At 34.7% G+C, this 11639-nt stretch overlaps 1 protein-coding gene across 2 annotated transcripts in view; it reads right to left on the reverse strand.

The window, feature by feature from the left end:
• Nucleotides 1-11639, reverse strand: part of LOC119838756 (hemicentin-2) — a 95751-nt gene that overhangs the window by 9890 nt on the left and 74222 nt on the right. For both annotated transcript variants that reach the window (XM_038364857.1, XM_038364856.1), the window contains exons 3-6: nucleotides 3653-3802; nucleotides 2942-3125; nucleotides 1252-1446; nucleotides 557-751 (exon numbers count right to left, since the gene is read on the reverse strand). In XM_038364857.1, the coding sequence (XP_038220785.1) occupies nucleotides 557-751; nucleotides 1252-1446; nucleotides 2942-3125; nucleotides 3653-3802 (724 nt within the window). The remainder of the gene's footprint in view (nucleotides 1-556; nucleotides 752-1251; nucleotides 1447-2941; nucleotides 3126-3652; nucleotides 3803-11639) is intronic.

Genomic DNA, 11639 nt, shown 5'->3' on the forward strand with positions numbered 1-11639 from the left:
CTCAAAGTAAATTATATCAAAAATTCAAGTTTTAATCTCAAATTCGCATTTACCCTACCCATTTTCTTGGACTAGAAGGTCATACAAAAATTGTTGTTTGTACTACCTTTAATTTCTAAATCTATAATACTCGCGTAGAATCAAACACAAGAAAATACAATAGGTTTTTCTTTCAAGTACCACATTGAAAATTAAATCAATTCAATACTCATAAAACAGATTCAAATATAAAGTAAATACAAAAAATTGCATTTTGAAATGAAATTCACATGTAAAAACGATAAAGAAGAATTATGTACAGTACATTTTGTCCTTAACCATAATGTTTCTGGATTAATCATTCTGTTATCGTGCTATGTCTCCTACGACATTTGGAACTATTCCCAGATTACGGCAATATCTCTGCCTACTGCAAGGCTCTCGAACATAAATGGCGGAATGTGTATCGAGACATTTACCTCCTATAGGTTACGAGGAATTAAAATGACTATATAAAGAGCCCCCTTTATATAAACGTTTCACCTGCCACATATAAAGCTGTATGTCAATTGCTTACCTGAATGATTTCTATACACCGGTACTCGAATCAGTCTGGGGCCGTTAGTAGCGACGACCTGGCCGTCCTTGGTCCACCACACGTTAGGACTAGGGTTTCCATCTGCTCTACACTCCAGGGTAAGAGCGCTGGAACCTTCTTCCAGACTTGCTAGACTACTCGCATCAGAACCCACTATTGAGACTACAGGTACAACTGAAATTGAGAAATGGAAATAATCGTTAGTGATTTAAATGGTATTACTGAAAACAGCTTACTCATCAACTGTCCCCAAAGGGATGGATCCGTCATCTTTTCTTTCACTCTTTCCACTCGCGTCATATCAGCTTCACTACTAATTTAAATATATTATTACCATATCTTCTCTGTCTTTCATCATTCTCGTTCATTTATTGGTAAAGCAATCCTTGCTTAACGAGTTTCACAAACAGTATTGATGATATTTAAAAAATGTCTGTGTCTCTTATTTATAATGACAGGACCTCTCCAAAAAAAATACTTTTTCATATATATAGTACACACAAGGAGGGAAAACGCTCAAAACACGCGTTATGGTCACAATAAAAGGGCACAACCAACAATTTGTATTGTGGTCCTAATGAAAACATTAACATCATAAAAGATTTCGGTATTTGAGCAAAATATATAGTATATTTTAGTTTGACTATTACTATACAAATATGAACAGTACTTACAGGTCACATCGAGCATGGTATATGAGTCCCTATAGTACGGAGACGGGTACGATGGATGGTGGGACCTGCAGGCCAGCTGCCTCCCGTGGGCTGACCTGGTAGCACCGAGTTCCAGCACAGATCTCGCAGCCCACACACGAGGTCGCTCCACTTCTGACGCGTTGGTTTGACTCCACGCTGTGAGGCGTTCTTTATCTGAAAATTATGTTGAATATTACACGTTAATTAATACACACTGTTAATTTGGCATTCATGACCAGCTTTAACTGCTGAATTATGAAACAACATCCAATATGACTTCCGTTTTTCTATGAATACAAGTTGAGATTTACTATCCACCATGTTATGTTATGCATTCATATTAACTCCTATTTGTATATCCGCTATATTGATTTCCATTTATATGGTACAAAATATTTAATCTTTATTTCTTTCATAATAATATTTATTTATGTATTTGTTTCTTTTATTCTTCTGTCGGCAGAATATCAGCGTCAAGATCTCTTTGACTCTGACATTCATGCCAAAGCCCAAGACCTATTCTGAATACACTGCACATTAGTCCCTGTCTTTTTTTATAGTGGGGAAATCTTACATATAACCCACGGCCCCCGGGGAAAAGGAGCCGTGGATGATATCGGATTCCTACCGACTAAAACCCCACTGTGTTCCGACGCGCCACTTTCATGAAGGGGTCACGAGAGCTGGTTAGTCTTGCTTATTTGCCTATTTGTAAAGAATGAGAAGACATTTCTACATTCGATGTTTAAATCACAAATAAAACATGTGATGAATGATGAAGTGTTATAAAAGTATGTAATTATGAGCAACGTTTTTAATATCTTTTAAATAGGATTTGGATGTAACGTAATTTCAATGGCTAATTCCATAATTTGACACAGAATTATATTCATCGCATCACAATTGCGGTTTGGCTGTATAACATAATATTTAGGCAATTTAAACCACTTGCCAGAGCACGCTTTGTGCAATTGTTCGCGGTTTTACCCGATTTCCAAAAATGGTAGTAATATACCCATTTGACTCGTAAAATGTTAGTCATAACTAGGATCGCGATGACCACGATATTACAGTTGTTGATAATTGAGGTTTACATTTGAATCAAATAGAATTATCAATGCAATGTGAATGTAATAGTTTTGATATTATTTGAACGGTTTATACATACTAGTGGATACGGACGGACTGTATACAGTGCTCTATACTTTATTATTCGTAATATATATATATATATATATATATATATATAAATCCTAATATTTTACGCGAATGATAAAATATAGTCGATTTTCTTGGTTGATGGATACTTTACACGTTTCTGCTGATAAGATACAATACACGATACATACATACTTTTTTTATTATCGAATTCTATTGCGGTGGTACTTTTAATATAACTACATGGCAACTAAAAGGGACTGTATTATACCCAAACCGCAATGTATAGAAACATCATTAAAACTTAACCAAGTACCCAAGTAAGCTTGTTTAGCACCCTTTACGGCCATTTCTACGACCTACAGGCCACCGCACTGCTCTGTAGGCCGCTCCAGTATTGCTAGGCGGACCGACTGACTAACCATCTTGAAGCACTGAGCAAAAGTGATTTTGAAAACTTCGCTTCGTGTCGACTTTGGGATAAAATCGCAAGTAAGTGAGTGAAACTTACCTAAATACCACTCTATATACGCTGGGGGATTTCCATACCGCGCCTCACACACCACGGTAGCCCTAGAACCAGCGGGCACCGTGATCTTCTGTCCCGGCAGCACATGGGAACCATTGAATAGGATCCTAGGCGTCTGCGGCGGCACTCGAACTGCAAGCGCAGCTGGAGGACTAGATAGTGCATCCTGGAAATAGATAATATAGTGATTTTATACATAATGAACGTCAAAATTATGGGCCTTAATTTAAAAATTAAGGCCAATACTTAATAAGCTGCAGCTTCAAGTTAACATAGTCAGCAATTAGTAGAGATACAAAGAGAAGTAAATATTCTATTGATTAAATGCTTAAAAAGTTTTAGCTTTCAATAGCGTTACAGATGTATGAAGTTTTAGACTAAAAAGTTTCGACACTACAAAACCATTATGGACACTTTCTCGCACGTCATTAAACGACATTTTTTTTTTTTTTTATTCCTGATAGGGAAGCGCTTGACCACAACCTCGCCTGATGGTAAGCTGAGATGTGATCTAAGATGGAGCGCGCTTCCCTAGAAGGTAACTGTTCACTCTTCTCTTGAAGACCCCCAGATTGGTCTCGTCGGTGTACTCGTCGGGGGACATCTTTCAAGGTTTGTGTGAAGTGTATGTATTATTTATTCACCGCAGAAAATTTCTACTGAATGTACATCTTACAGAAGCTATTTACAAACCTGTACATCGTAATTGCTAGCTGTGACCTGGCACTGCCACTGTCCATCGTCCAGTTGTAGAGTGGCAGCCCTCACCCAAAGGGAGCAGTCGCCCCCCACAGGACTGTGCTCGTTCGCCCATTCGTACTTCCCTCTGTAGATACCGACAGGCTGAAAAGAAAATAAATGTTTTATTATTGGGTTATCTTATTTTTTTATGTAAAACTTAAAAATCTTTTTATATAAGATGTTTCAAAATACAATAATTTTGTACTAACAAAAACTAAAAAGAGAAGCAGTGGTGGCTCACTGGTGAGAACCTCGGACTTCAAAATCGATAAGTCGGGGTTCGAGACCGGGCAATAGTGCAGGAAATAAATTTTTCGATTTATCTGATATATGTGGATCACCACTGCTTAGAACGGACATCGTGAGGAAACCGCTATATCCAAAAATCAAAAGTTCGACGACATGTGACATTTGCCAACCAGCACTTGGCCAGCGTGGTGGATTATGGCCTGAACCCTTATAGGAGGCCTGTGTCTCAGCATTGAGAACATATATATGACCTGATGATGATGAAAAACTACAACCTTAGTAAAGTAGAATAAATTCTACCCCGAAAAGATTTTTTTCATAACGCTAATGTTTATTATACACACAATATACTGTTTTGTTTACTTGCGTAATAGACAATACATTTATTGTACGTACTTTGCCTGAATAATATCTTCAATCGCGAAATGTCACAATCAACCTTTCAAACGCAAGCTTTCAGAATACGTGTATCCTGGCATCAAAGTTCAGTCGAATATACACGAAAAAGCAGGATTTACTACGTGTCCTAACTCACAATATCGCCAGTGAGTTAACACTAAAATGTAAGTGACATGTGATCTGTCATGCGGCCTCTGCAATACCTTCGTTTATAAATCGGGCTGTAAATGGATTGGCTCACAAGCATTGCATCGTGGAACGTAATATAAAGGAAAAAAGACATACCTACACTACACAGTTACTTCTATTATATTTACGTCTTGTTTTGTGATGAGTTATTTTTTTCTACTTCGTGTAATTTTATATCCTTTAGTTATTGTTAATCTCATGAACCTACTTAGTGGTCGGATAAGAAATAGTATTTCGGTGGTTTATAGTCCATTTATGGAGGGAAGCTATAAGGCTAAAGTGATAAATACGTCGTGGGCGAAACCGCGGGCGAATATACAGAAACACAGATATCACAATGAATTAAATTTTACACGAAATGCTAAATCTCCATATTTCGAGCTCTGTTTCTAAACTTTACTAATTAAATTTACACACTTAGCACATAAATTATAATGTGCTATAACTTAAACAAGTAGGTAGTGTGTAAATATAAAAGTACCTGACAGTAACTATCTCTGACGAGGTGTCCCTGCGGGCTCAAAGTTTTAATTGCCTCGATCCCGTTCAGAGTTTTTGGAGCTTATTAACAGTAAGTGGCACAAGATATTGAACAGAGCATCCTATAATTTTAATTATTACAATATTACACATGTAAATAGAATAAGAGCTGAAAATGTTACAAGTATATATATGTATATACGATGATATCAGTTCTGTCCGTATGAATAGTCAATCCAATTGAATTAAAACTTTTATGATCATACTTTCTTCACTGAACATTTCTCATAACATATTTCTCTTAAGGTACTTCACAAGTTATATATATTCAAAACGCCTTATTAATAATGGTGAAATAAAACAACCAGTTCCATCGACGAGTTGCATTTAGATCGTTCAATAAAACAATGTATGGCTTGGCAATTAGGAAATAAACCGTAGAGATGAAATGTCTGTAGGTATTAATAAGGTTGTATGATTGTATTACTCGTGATTTTAAACGTGAATCGTGTTGAAAAAAATAAATCCAAAATACTCAATAGCCCAGCCAGTCTAGACCCTAAAAAATTATTAAAACAAATAAAATGGCGCCGTCCAATTTATCTAAGTGCTGTAAAAAACATATATTTTTTATTGAAACTAAAAATCAACTCGTTTTGAAAGCAATATTTCATTCTTAATTAATTTTTATGTTGCAGTTCGCCACTTCACGAACGCTTCCATGATTGATATGAATTTATTGGTTTTTCAACGTGCTTTTGCATTTTAATTAGTGTGAATTTATACAGATGTTTTTCAATTTAATAAAACATATTACTCTTCATTGACATTTCAAAACATAAATATACAAGAATAAAAAACTTAATATGGAGAAATAATTTGAATTATCATTTAAATAACAATAAACTACGCAACATTCTTTATAAAGACTAAATCCCGCCGATGCTACGTATGTGTGAAAGAATCAAACACACTTTGATATTTATAAATTTATATTTATTTATTACGGACTGTCAATGCTGTATGAGCCTTTGTTATTTAATACACGCTGTAGATACAATAGATGAATGATTTCAAGTAGAAATATCAACCACAAATGGTTAGTAGGTGTATTCATTGGGTATGTTTTACTAACCATGAAATAATTGTGAATCTAAGAGGATGTAAACACAAGAAGGGTAAGGGTCTTGGTGCTCAGAACTTTATGCGTGGTCCTTTGCGGTACCTTTGTTTCTAAGCTTTTTTGTCGATGTCTAGTTTGACTCATAATATAAAGATTCAACTATTAACTCAGCTTTCATATACATTTATGTATTAACATTGTATATTAATACGCTTTTAAAATTTCACATTGACATAATGCATAATTCTACGAGCTAAATTAAAAGTAATAATTGAAATCTCAAACAAAAATAAATATTCCATATTGCTTCCATGCGAGCGTAATGAATTAACTGGAAATTTTCAATTTAACAACAGTTAATTCCGAATGTGTGTACCATTGTAAAATTTTCTGTTTGAAAGCACTTTAATTGCTACGTTACGGCGTTATTCACTTACTGTATGTATGTATGAAGCAAGTAAAATATGCTCAAACAATTGGTTTCGCTTTCGAAAGCTTATTATGATTTAGTTAATGACATTTTATTTATTGGGTATTAAATATAATTACATTAAAGTCTTTTATAGTTTGTTTAGTTTCAGTTGGTGTTAGTTTGTTGAATAATATAAATCGTTTCCCCACTGCATTTTAGTATATCCTTACCATTTGAAATTATATTTATTAAAATCAAATTCATTCTGTCACGCATTCAATTAAATTTCTAATTGCTTTCGATATTTATTTAGAAAAATGGTAACGCCTTACTAAAATATTAGCAATTTTCCAAAGATTATTAAATGCTCATACTTTATCTACAGGTATTAAAACTATATTCGAATTGTATTAAAATATAAATCACTATTGATTGTATCCACTAAAAACCATTGAATGATTTGAAAAAAAGTCTGACTGTTTCCCCGTATATTTGTATGGATTTTAACCGTGAAACTTTTTTATTCTATCGTGTAGCAGTATGCTTTCAAGACTCTATCAAAACACTTTTTTACCGCTGTAGTTAATATACTTAGCGGTATTATAAAACAATTTTTGCTCATGTGGGGGGACCTAGTATGCTGCACGTGGAAGATCAACTATAATGAACAAACCAACTTTAGCAGGAACTTTTTAAATGTTCTCATAATACCTACTTTGAATAGGCGAATAGAAATAATTCGTCCGGAAGTCGGTATAAAAGGGTCAGGGTTCGTTAATAATACTAGGGATAATATTATGTTCTATACAAAAGCATAACAATAGGTAGTTGATTCATTCAACATATTCTTGATACGCTGTAGTACGATGTAAACTATGTCTTTATATCTATACGAGACCAAGAATCGCCGTCTAAAACTTCTATTAGAAACATACATTTTCAACGTCTCTTTTCCTATTTTGCGGGAGGGGGGACACTCATATGCTTCATTTGAGTATAGTACATTTAAAGGCATAATTAGATTCAATTTAAAATTGGGATACGACTTTCTTGCTCAATGTTAAATAATTGTTAATTTATAAGGCGAATATAATTTAAACATTAAATTTATTATTTAAACAGCGTTTTAAAGGGGCAACTTCCACGCATGACTTACGTACCTACCGAACCACTATAAGTCTTGGAATATCACTTTTTTAGACAAACCGTAGTCTACATAGTATTGTATTTTTATTAATTGACACATCACAAAAATAACGTATCAGCAAAATGAAACTGAAATCGAACTTAAATCTAAACTTTTATTTGCGTGCTATCGTAAACTTACGTGAGGTAAATGAATTCGCAGGAATCAGCCAGCGCCTTAATATAGTCATTTCCTTTTCATTTATTATATTTCTTAGAACTTCATAAGCGAATGTACGTTACAGCTTAAATATGGAGCGGTGGACATGTTAATTATTATTACAATTGAAAAATATTTTTAACAAATACTTCCGGACAGTGGTCAGTAACTAAGATAAGAATAAATCACAAACAAAATAAATTTAATAAAGAACGTGCTGAAATTTCAGTATCTAATACAACATATATTAATATCATGAGGAGGAATTTATGATTATTATATCTTTTGTACCCTAAAATATGAAGTAAGAGTTAGGACTTATTTCAAAATGACCTTAAAAATATTTGTGTAATAATTTTAAGATCAGTTATCGATACAATACGCCACACCTATATACATACAAAGTAGATATAACCGCCGCGGGATATCGCAAAACAGAATCTCCGGACCAACTTTGTAAGCTTGAGAGACATTTGTTATTCTGCATTTAGTTTACATTAATAAAGAAAATTCCGTATATATTACAAAAAGCGCTTATATAAAATGGTTTCTTTAAAATAGACTAATATTATAAGGATTGGGTATTCAAAAGTCAGAGCAGTGATGGCTCAGTGGCTAGGACCTTGGACTTAAAGCGAAAAGCCGGGGTTCGAGACCGGTCGAGCGTGCACTAAATAAATTGATTTTCAATTGCTATACACATGACCACATCACCACTGCTCGAAGTCGTTAAGGAAAACACCGTGAGGAAAACGGCGTGTCGAAGAATCGAAAGACAACATTTGACATCTGCCAACCTGCACTTGGCCAGCGTGATGGCCCCGCAACCAACCCAACCCTCATTGGACTCTCGAGTCCTAGCAGTGGGAACAAATATAGGCAGATGATGTTTTAAAAGTCAATAAATATATCAATATATATGTATATAACCAGAACAAACATCAAACATTTAGTTTAGCTCTAATATCAATTGTAATCTGTAATTTTTAAGCTATATAAAAGCTTTTGTTCATTCTTATATTCATTTAAAAGTGTTGTAGTCACATGGAGATGCAGATTTGATGGTGATTGTGGTCTATCTTACATACGTTGATTAGAAAGATACTTGGTAGTCTACTGAAGAAACTCGTAAAGATTTCAAACACAAGTTTTCAGTCTACATATTGACCGACCACAAACTTTTAGAGTGGATTATTTCCTAGTACCCTAGCTTTTGAAAAGTTACAAAGATGTAATGTAAGACATTTTTTAAATAACTTTTTGGTTTACATGTTAAATCTTACTGAATAGATTTAAATTTCAATATTTTCTATATTTAAATAAATGTAGAATACTACTTTCATGCAAACTTTTGATGACATAAAAATATTTCTGTAGAAGATGAATTAGTCCCTTAAAGAAATTGACAAAAAATTTCTACTTATTACTTCTCTGTTTCAGTTTATTTAACTCTAACAGAGAAAGGAAGACACAAAGTAGTGAATGGTGTGAGAATTAATAAAAACGCTTATAGGGGCATAATTAATCGTGAGATGGCATTATTAGGTGTTTTCATACATTTGCGTGTCTAGCGTAAATTAAATTACCGATTTCGAATCTGCTCTTGTACAAACGTCTTTCAACTGACGCCATATTTCTTTCCTATGCATACCAGTCTATTGAACCTGGGCTATGTTGGGATTGTTTACAAAACGAAACAGAATCCAATCTCATGCGCTTTATGTGATTTTGAAATAGCACTGTTTGTTTTGACGTGTTTATTCAGAATTATACGTGCGTCTAATATTTTTTAGGCCTTGGAAGGAAATAAACAGTCGCGAGTTATGTGATGGACGCCGCAGTAAAAACGATGATTTGTGGGTTTGGAAATAGTTTGGTGTTATTCAAGTAGGTACTGCGCATTGCGATAAAATATATTAATGTAATCCATTTACTAAGAACTTAATGAATTGCGTGTTGATTCTTGCTCTTTATAAGAAAACGATTAAAAGCTTTTCAAACAAGTAAATTCATACAACTAGAAATTTGTGATCAAAGTGAAATTAATGTAAAAAATGAAACGAGGAAGTGCTTGAATTTATAAAAGGAATCTAAAGGATAACTTTACTTCAATTAAATCTATGAATTTAAATAAATTAAATGAAAATATAAATAGTATAAGAGTTAAATATGAATGCTAGATAATTAACCTAAAACGCTAAGGATTTTTTTTAATCTAAAAAGGACTTAGAAAAGAATATTCAACTGTCTTTAGGGAGCAGTAATGAATGTATACAAAAACATTTTAAATTACAATCGTTAAACTATGCCACAAAATAGAATTGTGGCTATGCCATGCAATTAAACTTAGAACCGTTGCTGGCCGCAAAAAGCATTGCAAAGTTTTAACTCGTTTATTTTCTGGAACTCAAAATTTACTTTAATGACCTAATGAATCAAATTTTCGACGAATTTGATATTTTTATTTATACCTATTTCCTAAATGGACACTCAATTCCTATATAGTGACGCTCAGAGTCGTCCAAAGAAGTATAATATTGAAATTAGAATTTTAACTTTTAGTTATAAGGCAGAAGCATTTTAATATATATCTATAGATACTGGTATGACCAAGTAATAATAGCGGCAACTTTACATATGCTATCACGATTATAAACTTTAAAGCGGAAAAGTTTTCGGGTGTTTAGTTTTAATTTGTCTAAGTACCCGCTGGATAGTTTTGGATATATAGCGCTTAACAGTGTGGTATTAAGACTCTATACTGAATAAATCTTCAAAAATTATTACATATTTCAAAATTCACATACGTGTATATGTATACACATAGAATATGTGAATATATTAAGTAATTGCTGTCTATTATGTAGATTAATTTATATGTAACTCTTTTGCCCGCGGCTACGGACACGTTAAATTCGGAGTAGTTTAATAATAATAATAATAAGCCCGCAGGGCACCTTGTGGCGAGGTGACGGGGAGTAGCGCCCCCGCGGTCCTTAGTTCTCCCGGGGGAGTTCCCTGTCCTCACCTCCGGACTGTCTCGGTGGCAGGTCGGAGTGAACAATGACGAGGTTCAGGATCCCCCACCTCTGGCTTGCCTTAATTGGCCGTCCAGAGTGGAGATGCAAGAGCTATATGCTCGGGGGTGGAAGTGTCTAATGGCGTAATAGCGGGGAAACCCAATCCGGGCCTGCGGGCCCGCGATGGTGAAACCGGTGCCGCACCTCTCTACACCCCTAGCTAGTCAGCTGGTGTTGCTTCCTTGTTGCCATTTTAGGTAACTTTTTTGGGAGCCCATCGACCGAACTGGCAAGTCACCGTCTGCCACTCATTTTCAATTTTACGAAGTTGAAAAGGCAGACGCCCATAGTTTCCCATAGACCCAACCTACCAATCCATCTAACACCCCCTTTCCATAGCCCAGTTTTTCCACGCCATTTTTTTGCAATAGTCCTACATCGGCCGCGGATTGCCCAGGGCTGTATCTCTATAGTGCAGTCATGGGCAGGCTGCGGCTGGTGTCCCACAACACATTAAATTCTCTAAAGGGCCTCTGCGTGTTGGATCTGTGTCCCCACGTAAGCCTTCCAAAAGACCGGGTGCTTTCCTTCTGGAGGCACCCGAGTATTATGGAGAGATACACATAATAATAATAATAATAATAAATAATAATAAATTTATTTATTTCAGGACGTGCGTCCCATATCACAAAGTAGATATTATAAATTATAATGACATAAAT

The sequence above is a fragment of the Zerene cesonia genome, unplaced genomic scaffold (assembly GCF_012273895.1).
Source record: "Zerene cesonia ecotype Mississippi unplaced genomic scaffold, Zerene_cesonia_1.1 Zces_u004, whole genome shotgun sequence".
In the NCBI taxonomy this organism is placed as follows: Eukaryota; Metazoa; Arthropoda; class Insecta; order Lepidoptera; family Pieridae; genus Zerene; species Zerene cesonia.